Genomic DNA, 17,188 nt, shown 5'->3' on the forward strand with positions numbered 1-17,188 from the left:
CGCCGAGACAAAATTATCATCACAGCCAAATTATTTTTTTTTTTTTGCATATTGAGCTCATCTCATCATTAAAGAAACTGTATTTACAATCCTTATCATTGGAAGTAATAGACTATTCGACAGGTGACGTTCATCTACTAACTCACTGCTAATTACATATACAAAATATAACCCAAGAAAACACTACACATATATATATTTGAACAATGAGAGTTTATCAGTGTCATTTTTGCTCATCACCAGTATACCCACTTCATGGAATAACATTTGTGCGTAACGATGCCAAAGAATTCAGATTCTGTCGTTCCAAATGTCACAAAGCTTTCAAACAACGTCGTAATCCACGTAAATTGAGATGGACCAAAGCTTTCAGAAAGGCTGCTGGTAAGGAATTGGTGGTTGATTCTACTTTAACTTTTGCTGCCAGAAGAAACGTTCCAGTTAGATATAACAGAGATCTTGTGGCTACTACATTGAAAGGTATGAGTAGAATAGAAGAGATTAGACAAAAGAGAGAACGTGCATTCTATAAGAATAGAATGAAGGACAATAAGGAAAGAGATTTTGCTTCTGATAAGAAATTAGTGGAAGAGAATCCAGAATTGTTGAGATTGAGAGAAGTTGAATTAAGAAGAAAGGCTGAGAAACGGGCATCTAAAGAGAACGCAATGGAAGAGGAAGAAGAAGAAGAAGATGTTGAGGAGGATGAAGAGATGGTTAGCGAAGATGAAGAAATGGAAAGTGAAAGTGAAAGTGAAGGTGAAGGTGAAGAAGAAACTGAAAAGGTTAAACAGAAAGTATTGTTGAAGAACAAGAGAAAGACAAGAAGATAATAACAGTGGTATTATACCACTTTGAAATTTTGTTTCAAGTTTACTTCTATAATGTGTATATCGGTATCAAGTGCATCATCCATTCGTCTTGTCCTATTCTGTCCCCACTTTATGATAAATCGAATCCAGACTCAGTATTTATAGCATAAAGCAACTTCTCCCTCATAATTTCTTTATTCTGATAATCAGGTAGTTTTAACAAATTGACACACGTTGAAGCTGTAGGCAATCTGGTCACATCTCTTCCAGAATTACGAATACCGAATTTAGGATTCAACACAGCAAATCCAAGCAAGGGAGCTCGACTAACTGAAGTGACAAATTTGATCAATTTCGATTTCTCTTCTGGTGTCATTTCATAAACAATCTCCCAAAAATACCGTACGCTTATATCCTGAGGTAAATATCCTCCATATTCAACGTTATTTTGCCAGTCAGTCACATCAACATCCTTCTTACCACCAGATATCAACATTTGCAATTCATAATAATCAAACATCATAAACCATTTACGTGGTATGATTGAAAATAGCCCCGATAGGAAAGCTTTCGATTGTGGCAATAATGATTGGTTTAATTTGAAATCGGCAAATTTGTGAAGATAAAATTGAATATTTGGCTTTGCTACAGAAATGGATTTCCCATCGGGTATCAATTCAAAACTATGAGTTGCGCCGTCTACTTTTTCATCAACGGCAAAACTCAAATCCAAATTGCGTAGCTCCACGTCAGTCATGTGGCTTAGCTTAATCAAGTTTTTAAACAATTCGGCATCAAAATAACTCAAATCATTGATGGTGTTCTTGAATCCATCCATACACCATTTGTTGATGAAAAAAGGCGCAAATGACACATCAATCAAGACATTCTCGTACAAGCATTTGCCCACACACATTCCCATAAATTGAATGTATTCTAATTTGCCTCTTGCGTCATAAACGTCGTGTCCAAGCTTCATCTTGAGGCATATCTCTTCATTTGGGTAAATTTGATTATCACGAGTTTCTTTGAATAACCCCTGAACTGGATCAAACCCTTCTTTAACAACACTGGTCAAAAATTCCTTGGTGATTCCACCCCCATCTATCCCTGCTTCCGGTCCATACTCATTGAAAAACTCCACTTGGATTCGATTCTTGAACAGATTTCCCATTTTGCTGAATGCCTCAAATGCATCTTGTAATAAATTTTGACGTCTAATTTCGGCTTTGACCCTCGGTTCCATAAAACCCCAATACGGTGAGCTATTTTGTCTATCAATTTCAATCAACTCTTGAAATATCTTGACTCGGTCATTGAACGGGATAAAGTAAGGGACATGTTTCAACAATGTGAGCATCTCTCGGTACGCATTAGGCATACTCTGTAAAAATGCTTCCCTTTCTCTATTGTCAACATTTTCATCGTTGAGATCTCCCATGTAATCCTCAACCACATAGCTGAGTAACTTGTCAAAATTATAACTGCGCTGAGTAGTTAGCCAGAAATCAGGAGGGAGAAATTTTAATCGTAGATTCTTCAAATACAATTGATCAACTAAGGAAAAAGTCTTTTGACGAAGGTATTTGGTACCCAAATCGGGCTTCATTGCAAAACAACTGCATAATGGTTTCAAAAAATTGCAAAAACCAGCCACAATCTCCTCATTTATCCCCGTTTGTGCAAATAATTCAGTATCATTTGAAATTATAAGCCAGTAAGAATAAACCTCTTCAAAAAACAACAAGCTGTCAAAAAAATCACCCGAACGAAATGCCTCTTCGTATCCTTCAAACGAAGCTCCTGAAAGTACTTCGGCGCGTTTAAGAAAATGGGCACAAGTTTTCAATATTTGCCTTGGCTCAACACATATCTGAGTCAAGACAAGTTGTTTCCATGAGGGTTGCAACGCAATGAGCTTCGAAAGTATCTCAAATGACACCGTGTGATTCTCTTGTACAAATTTAAGCACGTTTTGAAGGAAATTGGGAGTATACATTTGTTTCAATATTTTCATTTTAGCTGGTGGTAATACAATTGCACTCATACCTTTATCTCTCATGTCTTGCGATTCACTGTCGTCAGGGTAGTTATCCAAAACCATGGCTTGGTTGTACTTTAACAAACTATGAATCAATCGTAAATCTTGAATCGCAAACTCGCCGTCTCCATGGATTTGCAAGAAATTCACCACCATGTATAAAAGCCTATCCTTAACTGATTCATTTCCTTTTAGATACAGATCCATCTGGTGCTGCTTCTTGATGGTGAACTCTCGCAATACATTCAAATAGTATGGATTTGGTCCCGAATAAATGTCAAGTGCAAGAATTTGAAGGAGAAAAGGCTCAAATGCAAAGCGGTTTTTATTGAGTAGTGCATCGGCTACCCCGTATGCAAGATTGACAGCGGCAGTGGTTGTCTCTGGTTCTTGTCGTTCCGATTGTATGTAGGGGCATAATTCTGACAACAAGAGCGCAGATGCAAAGTGATACTTTTCAAACAATACCTTGATGACTTGAAACATCTTCCATTTGAGTTCTCTCTGTATCTTTTGAAGTGAAAGTCGACCGGATAGAAATTGACCAAGGTAGAACAAGGCAGCTTCGTTTTCGCTCAGGGGCTCTAACTGTGTTTCTTCTAGCTGTTGTAGTAGCTTCGATACCACTGTTGTTAATGTGCTCTGTCCCTTCTCTCCTTTTTGGGTAAACCATCGTACTAATATTGCAAACTGAGACACAAAGGTCCAGAAGTTATCCCCATCCTCCTTTATATCTTCATCAAGCCAATCTTGACATAATTTCTCAACTTCATGCTTCAATTTCGAGTAACTTCTGATTGAATTCTGTAACGTGATCGCCGATCTCTCTCGAAGTCGTTGTTGTTCTCGTTCTTCTCTATCCTTTCGTGACTGTTCCAAGAATGCATTGGTGCCGAATCCTAATCCTGTTCGTTTCTTTTCACCCAAATTGACATTGCGTCTTTTGGTCTCTCCAGTGAAATTGAACATCAGTTACGGAAAATAATGATGATGTAGACGTAGCTGTGGTGCACACTGTTGCGAGGAATCAAATGATGGCAAATAGAAAGATCTGATTTTGTACTAAAAGGTAGGGTAGGGAGGTAGGCCCGGAAGAAACTACGCGCGCACTACCAGGTTTTACCTAAACTCCACTCTATTTCTAATTCTATGATTTCATCAACTGAGCTAAATGACCTATAGATTCAACGAAATACAGCGGTACTAAATCCTCTTGACCACTGCCACTTGCGCTATCAATCAAGTTTTGTAAATCATTTGACTTAGTACCACCAGAAAGCACCAATAAACTACCACGTCCTTCACCCAAATTTCCATCATTACCAAACTTGATATCGGTGTATAAAGTATCCCCAATCATCAAAGTTCTGCCTCTATCAAACTGTTTATCTTCTAGTATTATGTTCAAGAATTGAGTACTTGGTTTACCTACATTGATAAAATCTCGATCAGCTGTATATGCCATGTAATTAACCACACTACCACCAGCAGGCAAAATCAACCCATGGGGTCCGGGATAAGTACGATCAATGTTGCATCCAACAAAAGGAATACTCTTGTTGTTGTGTAGCAAGTATTGTAAAGTCAGAGAAATTCTCATGTAATTGAACTCCTTGGTGGATCCAACGACTATGGCCTTAACTTCTGGGTCAACTTCCAAAATAGAGCTATCTATGTCCAAATAATTCAATTTGGGATCGTTACACCCTAATGTGACATACCCCATCTCTTGCAACTCCTCTTCGATCCCATGGTCTCCCAAAATCCATATTTTGGACCCTATTGGAATCTTCAACTGATCTCGTACTTCCAATGCCGCCGAGTAACAAGTAGGGTATAGCATATCTTTCGTGATGTTGGGAATACCTAATTTGGCAAATTTTCGTAAATACGTATTACGTGAATTGGAAGAGTTATTCGTAACGAATGCAAACTTTTTATTGTTGTCAACTAGTAATTGAATGAAGTCAGCAGCTCCAGGGATTAATGTTTCGCCCAACCATACGACTCCATCACAATCGAATAGAAAATTGTCATATCTGTGAATGATATGTTGTAAAGCATCTTTCGTTGATATATATAGTGGGTTTGTCTTTCTAGTCATTCGTTTGGCCGTTGATTTATTGATCAGACGCAATGGGGATTTTTCGTTTCATTTTCATGACATTCATTTGCATTTTACTCAATACACTGTGATTCTACATACAAAGTAACTCTCTCATTTCTCATCAACTCGATTCAAATCCAAGTCATCTTCATGACCATGTCGATACTTTTCAGGCAAATACAATTGATCAAATTTTTGCATCCTCTTTTTCCACCATTTCCGTGAATCTTTGCGATTAATTTCTTCCAAATACAAGTCATCTTCATCAACATGTTCTCCATCGTGATCTTCCATATTGCCCATTTCAACACTAGTTTTGTGCTCTGCTTCTTCATTGAACTCGTCAAAGTCTCCGTGTAAATCGGCCTCTTTGGGGGATTTGATCATAGTCATGCACACTTCATCACCATTATTTCGTTGCAAAATATACCTACTACCCAAACTCAAATCTTTCAATACAATTTCCCTCGTTCTTCCCAACGATTCAATATCACCAACTCGATCCATAGTGTCGGCTAATAATTCATCGAAATGCGGCTGAGATGCAATTTCGTGAAATGCTCTCATCATGGGTACGGAGTCTGCCCTAACTCGAGACTCTGAGTCGATTGTAAAGATGTTTAAATTATCGTATCGTTGAATGTAGTCAGCACGTGTCATAATTTGGCGCGCTCGCCAAAGTGGTAATTCCGGTAGGTGGTGTTCGGTGAAATCTCGAGATTTCTCACTTGTAATCAATGTATTCATCCTACTGCGGTCCATTTCGACAAATTCTCTCATAAGTAGCATGGCACTGCTGGAAAATTTCCCACTTTCCATTACATCATCATCCATATCCAGGCCTAGCAATCCACATTGATTGAGAAACCACGTTTTCTCACGATCAATAATCTCATGACATGCTTTTATAATGTCATTATGACGAGCCACTTGAGTGATATGTTGTGGTCGGCCACCGATTAAATCGTACACTGCATTACACATGTCATCTTTCAAGACTTTGTCCAGTGGAAAATACCGGTGACGAATGAATTTAAGTGCATTAACAGTCTCATATCGATTAAAATCACGTACATTGATTAGCTCCAACCGGGTGCCCAATTGTTTTAATTTTTCATAAACCCAATAATCGTCACTATTGAATATCATTGTGAGCAACCCCAGGCCACTAAGAGATTCGGCTTTTTGCTGCAACAATTCCAACAATTTAACCCCTTCTTCATTCTCCTTTATCAAATGAGCATTATTGATAATCATGATTAATGGTCGTCTAATCTTGCCTACTCGTTGAATCGCCAATTCTTCTAATTTACCAAACGCTCGCTCAATATCTAAAAGAGCTGTAGTGTCTCTTGGTCCTCTTATTGAAAATAATGAACCAATGTAATCTTCATTAAAGGTAAAATTCAATGCTTTCCCCAATCGAATACGGAAAATCTCTGGATCCGCATGTGCATCAAAGATGGTTACATTGTACCCATCAACTTTCTTCATTGCTTCCATAATCAATGACGTTTTACCAGTGCCCTTTTCCCCAATAATGAGAAAATAACGACCAATGATCTTGCCGGCAACGATTTCGTCAAGTAATTTCTGTTGTGGTCGTTCAACCCAATGAGCATTAATGAAATGGTCATTACTATCATCGTGTGTTCTTGTGTGCATCTTTATCTGAGCAGAAGGGTCACCTTTTTCGAAAGCTTGATTCATTTTCGATAATACATGATCATTATAAAATCGATGGTACAAGAATCCAGCCAATCCCAAGACCCCAACTGATGAAATGGTTATCCCGATAGTTTCGAGGCATTTGGTGATGAAAGATTTGAATCGGTCAAAAGCGGACTCCTTGTCGTTGTTGCTGTTGTTACTTTGTTTTCTTTTATTGTCGTTCTCATTGTCATCTTTAAGTTCATCGACAAATTGTTCAAGTATTTGGTGAATCTTTACCGGGTGAGTAGTACGAAATTGCCGCTGGAGGTAGAGTGCGGGTGGAAGCCTATACACGCGAGGTCGTATGCTTCTCGTGATGACACTGAGCATTGTAAGGTGGCGGCAGAACTCGCGTCTCAGCTAGTTGTGAAATATAAAACTTGAAATTTTCAAATGGTTGGCGAAGAACTACGGCTGTGCAGATGCACAAAAGGTAAATTTTTACATCCAGTGACGGAAATATTTGCTAGAAGTGATAAGTTGGACATATAAAGTAGTGGAGCATTTAATTGTTACACGGTAGTTGTCTTATTCGGAGACTATATGTATCTGCTCGCACACGTGATTATCACGCTTCTTCTGTATTAAGAAATGTGCTTCATGACACCAGAAACCCTTCATTTTCTAAACATTCTTAATGCCACTCAAAGTGGCAGCAACCATACATCTTTATATTTTAGAACTAGATAATTCATCTCATTGCTTGGGAAGCCTATCTCATATTGCAGAATGCTCTATATCACAGATTTTACCAGAATGGATGTTGGAAATATGTGCACTTCTTTTCATTCAAATTGTCGGTTCCATCGTCACCATTGATACCGTTTTCCATCACTTCATCAAGAAATGAGTCTTTGCTATTTTGGATTTGATGCTGCTGTTGTTGTTCTTGTCGCTGTAGTTGCATCAGTGCATCCATCATCATTCGTATCGTCTTTTGGTGTACTTCGGAATGAATTCTGCTCAATTGTACTCGTTTAGCAATTGGTGAGGACATTGCAGTAGGGTACAGCTGCGATGAGGACAGTGATGGCGGCAGTGTACTGCCATGGGAATAACAGGGTGATTTTGATGGTGATGAGTTAAATTGAGATGAAAGGGGGGTGAAATGATAGTTTGGTGATGAGGAAGGGGAAGCAAGAGGTCGAGAATCTTCTTCGAGTTGTCTTTTTCGACTCATTGGTACAGTGCAGTGATAATGGATAGTGACGTTACCAGTAGTTGTTGGCAATGACAATGGCAATGGAATGTGCTGATTGTTTTGGTTTTTAGAAAACATGAGTTTACGCGTTTTCCTGGCAGCCGCATACTTCCCAATCAAGCAGTGGACGAGAAGATTTTTTAGACCCCCCCCCCCCCCCCAACTCTCCTCATCACCACCACACTCCAACGCTATTATCGAATACATTCTTGAACACTTACATCCACATTCTCTCCCTCTAACAGCGCCATGGTAAAGCGAATAAATGGAAAACATATCAAACACAGTCCACAAACAAAACCTCTAACCGAAACCCAATTCAATTCAACATTTCACGTTAAATCATCAACACCATTCATATCCGCTGTCAAACGAATCAATAAACAATTGGCAAAATTTACCAAACTGCAAGGAACACAACGTAAATTTCAAAATGATCAATACAAGAGAGTTAAATATATAACTGTCAAAGGGATGGGTAAAACTATTGAAAAGACATTAAAATTAGCAATGCATTTTCAACAGCTAGGTTACAAAGTGGATATCATAACTGGGAGTGTACAAGTGTTGGATGAATTTGAAAAAAAAGTGTTGGCACCAGCAGGAATTGATAATGAAGATCTAAGAATGGGGATAGAAGAAGAAGAAGAAGATGATGATGATGAGAGAAATAGTTTAACGGATTATGAGACTGAGTACAAAAAGCGTATGGTTAGTTCAGTCGAAGCAAGAGTGTGGTTGCAAAGAGAATAAATCAAAGGAGGTGGTCCCTTCCTTGAGTGGTTATGGTGGAATTTCAGAGCCAAAGAAGAGATTCAAATTCGAGTCGAGGAAAATGAGACAACACTTTTAGAAGGTCGTGGAGAGCAAGTCAACCTTTTAAGCATTGCACATTTTTTGACAATGCGTTGTGTCAATGAACTGAGTAGCCTTGGAGCTAAGCTTTAGAATTGCAAAATTACATATTCACGTGCAAATCACGTGACTTATGACTCTCAAAGACAAGTGGCAAATGTCTTGTTTAATATCCTTTTTGCTTCTGTGTTAATAGACATCTCGTTGTATGTTAGAGGTGTGAGATGTGCGAAAAGTTGTAAGAAGTATTTTTCTATTCCAGCTTCTTCTATGGAATCAGTGTGGCTGGTTGGGTTTTATGTGTTTTATGTGCTGGTTTTGTTGCAAAAAAAAAAAAAAAAATTATCACACGCTAGTTACGATTTATTGTATACGGTTCAAACTAAAAGTTTCTAGAAACATATAGAGATGTCACCAATTGTATAAAGTTCACCATAAGTAATGACCAGCTCCTAACGAGATATCACATTGCACTTTGTAGGTGAAGGATAATCGTGTGTCCGTGTGTTTGTGTGTTTGTGTGTTTGTGTGTATATGAGTATATGTGTATATGAGTATTGGGTATGTGTCTGGTGTGCCAACTCTTTTCCCCTCTCTTGTCCTCTTAATTTTTTTTTTTTTTTGGTGCGTGTGCATATGTGCTTGTGTGTGTGTTAGTGTATGTTAGTGTGTAGTGTGTAGAGTGTAGTGCGTAGTGTCAGTGTTAGTTGTGTTAATGTGTGCGTGTATATGTGGTATATACTGAATATGGTAATATGTTGATATTTTGGTAAATAGTACACTACTACACAATGAAATTATTATATTGTTAATAACAACATATACATATACATATATATATATATATGTATATATATATATATTTTGTACACGAGTACACTACTTACTAATACATCGTTATTATTATTATTATCATCATCATACTATATTTTTACTTACTCTCTACTATTTTCTCTTATATATATAAAAAATTGTACCAAACCTATTTTTCTCATACAAATTTTTTACCTACCACTGTGTTTTTTTACTACTACCATAGTATATCCCATACATATTAAATATACACTAAGTACTAAGTATGTATACACACACACATAGAGGACACAAACAAAAAAAAAAGTGAGTTACCTCGTATCAAGAGATAACATTCATCCATTGAACAACAACAACAACAACAACAACCCAGAACTACAAAAGTGTGACAACATGGTCAATTGAAGAAAATGAAAGCAAAAGACCTGCCACCTCCCCACGTTGATGGTTTTTACAACACCAAATACCAGCACCACTTTAGTACTGTCGTTAGGATGAAGATGGTTGCAAAAAAAAAATCAGAATCAGAGACAATTGATAGAGACGAATTCTCTACACGATTCAATTGAGAGAGATTCAGAGGTCAATTGGACTCCGTTTGAGAGTGTTGTTGTAATTTTGCCACTGGGTGGGGGGGGGACGGAATTTCTCAGAATTTTGTCGACCACTCCCAAAAAAAAAAAAAAAAAAAAAAAAAGTTGGGAATTTTGAAATTGACCTACAAATTTTGGAGGTGCTATTCTTTTTTTGGTACAAATTACACTACCACTTTTGCTACTTTTGTTATTGGTACAGGTTACACTACCACTTTTCGCACAGCGGGAGATTGATCCAAACATCAATACATTACAAGCACACAAATACGCGCATTTTTTTTTCTGTTTTTTTATTCTATTTTTTTAAAAAAAAAAATAAAAAAAAAACAATTTTTGGCCAGATTTCGCGTTGTTTACAAATTTCAAATTCAGTTTGTTGTTGTTGTTGTTTGTTGTGGTTTTGGTTTTGGTTTGTTTGTTGTGACTTTAAAGCAAGGTATCGCTCTACTTTATAAAGTTGGAGTACTTTTCTTACTGTCACTTTCTTTTTCCCTTCACCTTTTTTGTTTTCTTTTTTTTTTTTTCTTAAGAGGTTTTCATTATACTAACTAGTTTTCACTTCAATAGGTTTTTTTAATAATGTCAGCTCCAGGTGAAAAGAGAAAAGTTTCCAGAAAGAAGAAGGATCCAGATGCTCCAAAGAGATCCTTATCTGCTTATATGTTTTTTGCTAACGAAAACAGAGATATTGTTAGAGCTGAAAACCCAGGTATTTCATTCGGACAAGTTGGTAAAGCTCTTGGTGACAAATGGAAGGCCTTAAGCGCTGAAGACAAGGTTCCATACGAAAACAAGGCTGAAGCTGATAAAAAGAGGTATGAAAAAGAAAAAGCCGAGTATGCAAAAAAAAACTCCAATTAGAAAAAAATAAGACACAAAATCAAAAATTACAACAACATCAACAACACCAACAACACCAATCAATTCCACAACCTGTTCCCCAACCACAACCAGTACCTCAACAATTGCCACCTCAATTCCAACCTCAAGGTCAACCATTCCAACCGGTGCCACCGCAGTATCAGTACCCTTACCAATACCAATACCAAAACCCCGCATCTATTCCACCTCAACATCAACAACAACCAGGACAACAACAACAACAACAACCAATTGCTGGTGGTGCACAATATCAACAAAACCCTAATCAATATGCTCAACAACAAAGCCCAAACCCAGCTGGTCAACAACCACAACCTGGGCAACAACAACAACAACAACAAAATCCAAATGAATATTATGATTACTCATTTCAAAAAGAGTACTGGATGCAGTAGATGTTGCTTTGTTGATCTGTTGCTGTTGCTAACTGCTGTTGCCACTGTTTTAGAGCTTGGTGTATCTACACGTTGTTAATCACTAGGGGGTGTTGATGATATATGCTACTGCTACTACCACTACTACCACTACTACTTCTGGTAGCCTTCACCAACCTTATCCTTAATTGTTTTGTTTTTTTGTCCTATCATTGTTTTTGTTGCAGACCTACTTTTCATCCACAATCTTGAGATCTACCCACCATTCATATATCATCCATCTGTTGTTGTTGCTGATTTGTCTTGTTTTTTTCTTACTCAATTGTTTTTTTTTTTTGTTTTTAAATCATACTGTTGTTGCTAATACTGCTTCCCATTTTTTTTATCTGAGCTTTTTCATCTTCTACTTTTTATATTATTACTATTGTTACTATCTTTTTATTATTTTAGTTTTCTGACAGTTTTTACAGCTTTTGTCAAATTTACTTTGTATTAATGTTTTATCAAATGTTATAATTTTTTTTGTTTTGTAATTGCATTGTCATTGTAGTTTAAGTTGTGTATTTTGTTGAGTTTTGGTCATTGAAAGGTGGCTAAGCTTTGTGTGTCATGCAGAGGTTTGAGTTTGGCATTGGTGGAGCCGCTATAATTGAGTTGCTCAGAATCTATCATGCACCCCATTACAAATCACAAATCTCTTCAAGACAGAGTCAAGCAATATGTTTACCTTTACATGTAGAGTCTGAAGAGATATTCTTTACCGTTATGAGGCTGTTGATGTAGTCCTCTTGCCCCAACCCCACTACGCGCCTTATTGCCCCACGCAAGAGTCTCGCCCTTTCTTTTGCATATCAATTGACCAGCCTGTCTCTCAGAGTCAACTGCATTACGTTTCATTACTGGTTGGTGGGTGTTACAAGTTGTCAACGTGTGCTGCTGCAAAATTACGTCAGTTTCTCGCCCTGGGAAAGCCAACAATGAATTTTCATCGTTTCCCCCAACAACAACAACTCCTTCTTCTTCTTCTTCTTCTTCTTCTTCTTTCTAGCATCAGTCGAATAGGTCCTCAAACCACATCATGACCTCTCAATCATTACCTCCACCTTATTATAACGACGACAAAAAGTCATTTGCTTATCCCACTGTGCACAAGCGTTGGCCAACAATTCTTGAACAAGGAATTGACGATGTTCAACAAACAATCGACGATGGCAATAACGACAAAGAGCAACTAACTACATCAGGAACAATCATTGTTGATCAATTGAAACAAGTATTGAATGATTTCAAAAATGACGCAACTGTACGTCCTTTTACTGAGGAAGAGATTAATCATAACCAATGGTTACAACATTTCAATACATCTCTTGATTCTTTAAACCAAGTCAGAAAAGTAACTTGGAAAACCGGTCCATGGTTGTATTTGGAATGTTATTTATACCAATATATCCACAATTTTTTTATATTGAGTCAAGATCCATTTTGGCACACGTATGATATTTTTGCCAGATTGAAAACAAAGACATTTAAACAATCGGAATTGGGGGTATTGGAATTGTGTAAAAGGTATCAACTATTGAGTAAAGAATTGGACAAGGGCAAAGCTGATAATGAAGCATTGCAATTGCTTTTCACTGAATTTATCGATATTTCACTTTGGGGGAATGCCACCGATTTATCATTATTGGCGGGTAATGTTACTTTAGAAGACATCAAATCAGTGCAAGGGGCAGAAGTACGCAAAAAGAATGAAGAAAAGATTCTTGTCAATGACTTATCAACCGCTTGGCAAGAATCTGGGTTGAATGAGCCAAATGGGGTTTCACGAATTGATATCGTGTTGGACAATTCCGGATTTGAATTGTTTGCTGATTTGATGCTTAGTTTATTCCTCTTGGATCTGGGATTAACTCAAAAAGTGCATTTACATTGTAAAGAAATCCCCTGGTTTGTTAGTGATACCATGCCTAAGGATTTCCATGACTTGATTGATCAGTTGAAAGATGCAAATTTTTTTACCGAAATTCATGAAAAGGACTCACAAGCAATCAATCTTGTTGCATCCAAGATTGAGTCATATCATAATGCCAATAAACTCGTTATTCAACACCATCCATTTTGGACATTGGATTACAACTACTGGTCAATTCCTCAGTTTAAAGACTTGTACAGTGACTTGTCTCAATCGCAATTGATCGTATTCAAAGGTGATTTAAACTATAGGAAATTGACTGGTGATTTACAATGGCCCAAGACCACTTCTTTCAAAACGGCAATTCAACAGTTGGCAACTAGTGGGTTACCAATTTTGTCGTTGCGTACTTGTAAAGCTGACGTTGTTGTTGGGTTACCTGATGGGGTCAATGAAAAGTTGATCAAGGTGTACAAAGACGCTGGTAATGAAGTTGGTGAGTTTTGGTCAAGTTCAGGTAAATGGGCAGTTATCTCATTCAACAAGTAGAGTTATAGAGCTTCAATAGAGCAATTTTGTTTACACAATTTAAAGTGAAAGTCGTTTCATTTGTGTACACACTTCATTCAATACATCCAAATGCGCGTAACTCCAACCAAAGTCTATGCAATTTGCCTTGATACATTCACACACTCTCTCTCTTTCATCTATGGCTCACCAGCTTTTCTCGCATTACAAGCAACAATTTTGAACTTATCAACGTGAAGTTCCAAATCCCCATCACTGCCACCGCCACTAGAGCCGGAAGCAGACCCACTCAAATCCGTCATCTTGACCAACACATTCTTGATAATAAACGTCCACACATCATCACAAAATCGATAAGTATCCAAATCCCCCTTGAATGTCAACTTCAGCTTAGCTATATTCAGTTCATTCTTCAAATTCTCAGCAATTATTCGATCGAAATTGTTCAAGATTCGATTAGCCAATTGTGGTTGAATCTTCTCATCCGAGATTAATGTGTCAAGAGCATCGGCTAGGGTTACTCCTATGGTTGATCTTCTATATAGCTCGTAGTATGCTGGTGTGCTCATCTTTTTAGATTGTATGTTCTGAGCAGCTTGGGTGGTGGATTTGACTTATTGAAAGATGGTGATGATGTTGTTGATGATGAGTATTGAGCGGGGTGTGTGTGTGTGTGTGTGGCGTAAGGCTTCTGTCATTTTTTTTCTTTGCTTTCTTCGTTGTCGTAAAATTTATAGACACGACACGACACGACACGACGCTGAAATGGGTAGATGGAGGACAACTGAATTCCAACATCGATTCATCTTCAAAAATGCCAAGTGTATCGACAATTATAACTAGCTAAGTAAAATACATTACCCAAGACAACGATTCGAAAACCAAACATACCTCCACAATTTTTGTATTGTTGAGCCACACACGTGGACAAATCAGATTGTTCATTCTTTAGAAGAGGGTGAAAGGTTTGCGGTGATTAAGTAAAGCGTGACACAAAATCTTATTCATGTCCGAACTAAACTTCTTAATTTTGACGCCGAAAAAAAACACCACAACCACTCACAATCATTCAACACCTTCTCCTCCTTGAATATTTTTATAACTCTTATTGTTTTACGGTTTGTGGAGGTTTGAACTCCGATAAGTATAAATAAAGCTTTGTCCTTCCCTTCTTCTTTAAAATTGTATTACACACTTTTTCTCTGTTTTTCCCTTTAGCAAGCACAAGCTCCAACATTTTAACATGGCAGGCCAACAATTCCCCACTGATGTTAAGGCAAAATACGTCCCCTATGATAATCAACACTCGGAAATTTTGAAAGCTGGTGACCCAAAACCACTTGATTTGGCAGCGGAATTGAAAGACGGAACTGTCGTTATTACAGCAATTCCCGGTGCTTTCACCCCAACTTGTTCCCTCAAACATATCCCTGAATACATTAAAAATGTTGACAAATTAAAGAAAAAGGGAGTCAAGAGAGTGATTGTCTTAGCCGTGAATGACCCGTTCGTGATGTCGGCTTTTGGTAAGGCAGTTGGCTACAAAAATGAAGAAAACTTTGTTGTGTTTGCCACTGATCCAGAGGGTCAAATTTCAAGTCAATTGGGTGAAGACTATGTCTTAGATTTGAGTAGTGCTGGTTTGGGTAAGAGATTACAAAGGTATGCTGCTATTGTAAAAGATGGTGAGATTTTTTACTTGGCTAATGAAGATGGTGGTGATTTTACTGAAAAGTCAAGTGCTGAAACATTACTTGATAAGTTGTAAAGAGCTATCAGGTTAATAAGGATATCGATATAAGCACGGTTGTCATTTAGAGTAGTTGTGGCAGTAGTAAACGGATCTCATTTTTTAACACTCTGATGGGCAAACTGATACTGTAAAATAATTCCGCAAAACTGGCATTTCTCAGCTGGTACCACCAACGGTCGGAGCAATGTATCGTTGTGGCATTGTGATAAAGTAGTAAAGGCTTAGTTGCAAAATCAGTCGAGAATTTACGTCATTATTGTAATTGTACACACGACCTTAATTTTTCTGTTTAGAAAAGACGATCATGGAAAGCTCCTTTTGAAAATTTATAATTACAGTGATAGCCCCCCCCCCACTCAGTACAGTATTTAACTACAACGGCACCACATATACATATACACGCAATAGCACCATCCTCCTCATCTTTCCTCGTCAGCAAATGAGTGACACTAAAGATCCAAACCAGTTGACTGTTTCCGAAAGGTTTCAACTTGCGCGAGGAAGATATGAAGATTTGGACAACAATAGTACCGCCACAGCTCGGCAAGATTCGCTTGAGTATCAGCAACGTCTACAAGATCTCATTACTGAATTTGAATTAATTTTACAGATTGTCCAGTCTCTTGCATTATTTAGTGATAATGAACGACTACTGGAACTCACAACGTCATATATTCCTTACTTGAACCTATGGTTTTATTTGGCTCAGTTGTATTCTAAACTTCAACTAAAGCAGGGCAAAATATCCCTCGATTTCAAGCTGGATTATTTAAAGATAGCCAAACTGTATGCTATTGAATTTTTAACCAATTTACAGAATTATGGCATTTTGGATCATGATCAAGCACAAAGGTTGAAACTTATTGATAAAGGTGAGGAGATCATCATGTCACCACAAGTGAAAAGACAAGAAAAGATTGATAATTACAAAAAGGAGCAGCAATTGCATCATCAGTTGGCGGTATTGACCGACTTGAAGCATGATTTGAATGAAAGGTTTGAAGATGAAACATTAAAGGCAATTTATATTGATCAATTGAAATTTCACATTTTAAAAGCATTTGATTCAATTGGATTAATAACAATGGAGTCAGAAGTACTTTCAAATAGACCTCCTCCAGGAACGATAGACTCGCACAATGCCCATGCAGATAAAAACGATGGCAGAATAGCCAATTACCCCACCGATCTGACAGATCTGACACCAGATGTGACTGGATTCACCACGAAAATTGAGCCACGTCCAACTAAACAAATTTCTGACTTGATTTCTAAACAAGGTAAAGTCCTTCAACCATTTACTATAACAACCAAATCGCAATTGCGTAATCGTGTTTTTGGAACTGGCCAAGTATTACCCTCAATGACGGTTGAGGAATATTTGGATTATGAATTAGCTAATGGGAAAATGATGAAGGAAGAAGTTAAAGATGTAAATAAAGAATCTGATTACGAAAGTGATGAAGATGATGAAGCACAGTTGGAAAAGAGGCGGTGGGACGATTGGAAAGATGAAAATCCCAAAGGTGCCGGTAACATGAAGGCAAATATTGGATAAGAAGAAAAATGGGCACAACTTTAAACGCAATGTAATCTATTAT

General features: G+C 37.6%; 11 protein-coding genes across 11 annotated transcripts; 6 read left to right on the forward strand and 5 right to left on the reverse strand. All coding sequences in view use genetic code 12, as the record gives it.

Annotated features, from left to right (window-relative positions):
• Nucleotides 1-206: 206 nt before the first annotated feature.
• RLP24 (ATPase-activating ribosome biosynthesis protein) lies at nucleotides 207-833 on the forward strand (the record flags this gene model as incomplete). The annotated part of the gene is made up of 1 exon (XM_036811150.1): nucleotides 207-833. The coding sequence occupies one exon, from the start codon at nucleotides 207-209 to the stop codon at nucleotides 831-833; it is 627 nt and encodes a 208-aa protein (XP_036667616.1).
• A 109-nt stretch (nucleotides 834-942) lies between these two features.
• Nucleotides 943-3,822, reverse strand: CPAR2_402560 (ubiquitin-ubiquitin ligase; the record flags this gene model as incomplete). The annotated part of the gene is made up of 1 exon (XM_036811151.1): nucleotides 943-3,822. The coding sequence occupies one exon, from the start codon at nucleotides 3,820-3,822 to the stop codon at nucleotides 943-945; it is 2,880 nt and encodes a 959-aa protein (XP_036667617.1).
• Nucleotides 3,823-4,000: 178 nt separating this feature from the next.
• CPAR2_402570 (uncharacterized protein) lies at nucleotides 4,001-4,957 on the reverse strand (the record flags this gene model as incomplete). The annotated part of the gene is made up of 1 exon (XM_036811152.1): nucleotides 4,001-4,957. The coding sequence occupies one exon, from the start codon at nucleotides 4,955-4,957 to the stop codon at nucleotides 4,001-4,003; it is 957 nt and encodes a 318-aa protein (XP_036667618.1).
• Nucleotides 4,958-5,071: 114 nt separating this feature from the next.
• On the reverse strand, nucleotides 5,072-7,003 carry CPAR2_402580 (uncharacterized protein; the record flags this gene model as incomplete). The annotated part of the gene is made up of 1 exon (XM_036811153.1): nucleotides 5,072-7,003. One exon carries the CDS (start codon nucleotides 7,001-7,003, stop codon nucleotides 5,072-5,074), a length of 1,932 nt encoding a protein of 643 aa, XP_036667619.1.
• A 418-nt stretch (nucleotides 7,004-7,421) lies between these two features.
• Nucleotides 7,422-7,952, reverse strand: CPAR2_402590 (uncharacterized protein; the record flags this gene model as incomplete). The annotated part of the gene is made up of 1 exon (XM_036811154.1): nucleotides 7,422-7,952. The coding sequence occupies one exon, from the start codon at nucleotides 7,950-7,952 to the stop codon at nucleotides 7,422-7,424; it is 531 nt and encodes a 176-aa protein (XP_036667620.1).
• Nucleotides 7,953-8,123: 171 nt separating this feature from the next.
• CPAR2_402600 (ribonuclease P/MRP protein subunit) lies at nucleotides 8,124-8,627 on the forward strand (the record flags this gene model as incomplete). Its single annotated transcript, XM_036811155.1, has 1 exon — nucleotides 8,124-8,627. The coding sequence occupies one exon, from the start codon at nucleotides 8,124-8,126 to the stop codon at nucleotides 8,625-8,627; it is 504 nt and encodes a 167-aa protein (XP_036667621.1).
• A 2,090-nt stretch (nucleotides 8,628-10,717) lies between these two features.
• NHP6A (high-mobility group nucleosome-binding protein) lies at nucleotides 10,718-10,999 on the forward strand (the record flags this gene model as incomplete). The annotated part of the gene is made up of 1 exon (XM_036811157.1): nucleotides 10,718-10,999. The coding sequence occupies one exon, from the start codon at nucleotides 10,718-10,720 to the stop codon at nucleotides 10,997-10,999; it is 282 nt and encodes a 93-aa protein (XP_036667622.1).
• A 1,473-nt stretch (nucleotides 11,000-12,472) lies between these two features.
• Nucleotides 12,473-13,855, forward strand: HRT2 (putative methyltransferase; the record flags this gene model as incomplete). The annotated part of the gene is made up of 1 exon (XM_036811158.1): nucleotides 12,473-13,855. The coding sequence occupies one exon, from the start codon at nucleotides 12,473-12,475 to the stop codon at nucleotides 13,853-13,855; it is 1,383 nt and encodes a 460-aa protein (XP_036667623.1).
• A 158-nt stretch (nucleotides 13,856-14,013) lies between these two features.
• TOA2 (transcription initiation factor IIA subunit gamma) lies at nucleotides 14,014-14,403 on the reverse strand (the record flags this gene model as incomplete). The annotated part of the gene is made up of 1 exon (XM_036811159.1): nucleotides 14,014-14,403. One exon carries the CDS (start codon nucleotides 14,401-14,403, stop codon nucleotides 14,014-14,016), a length of 390 nt encoding a protein of 129 aa, XP_036667624.1.
• A 674-nt stretch (nucleotides 14,404-15,077) lies between these two features.
• CPAR2_402640 (peroxiredoxin family protein) lies at nucleotides 15,078-15,602 on the forward strand (the record flags this gene model as incomplete). The annotated part of the gene is made up of 1 exon (XM_036811160.1): nucleotides 15,078-15,602. One exon carries the CDS (start codon nucleotides 15,078-15,080, stop codon nucleotides 15,600-15,602), a length of 525 nt encoding a protein of 174 aa, XP_036667625.1.
• Nucleotides 15,603-16,026: 424 nt separating this feature from the next.
• CPAR2_402650 (uncharacterized protein) lies at nucleotides 16,027-17,145 on the forward strand (the record flags this gene model as incomplete). Its single annotated transcript, XM_036811161.1, has 1 exon — nucleotides 16,027-17,145. The coding sequence occupies one exon, from the start codon at nucleotides 16,027-16,029 to the stop codon at nucleotides 17,143-17,145; it is 1,119 nt and encodes a 372-aa protein (XP_036667626.1).
• Between the last annotated feature and the right edge of the window lie 43 nt (nucleotides 17,146-17,188).

This window comes from Candida parapsilosis, contig 006372 (assembly GCF_000182765.1).
Source record: "Candida parapsilosis strain CDC317 annotated contig 006372".
Lineage (NCBI taxonomy): Eukaryota > Fungi > Ascomycota > Pichiomycetes > Serinales > Debaryomycetaceae > Lodderomyces > Lodderomyces parapsilosis.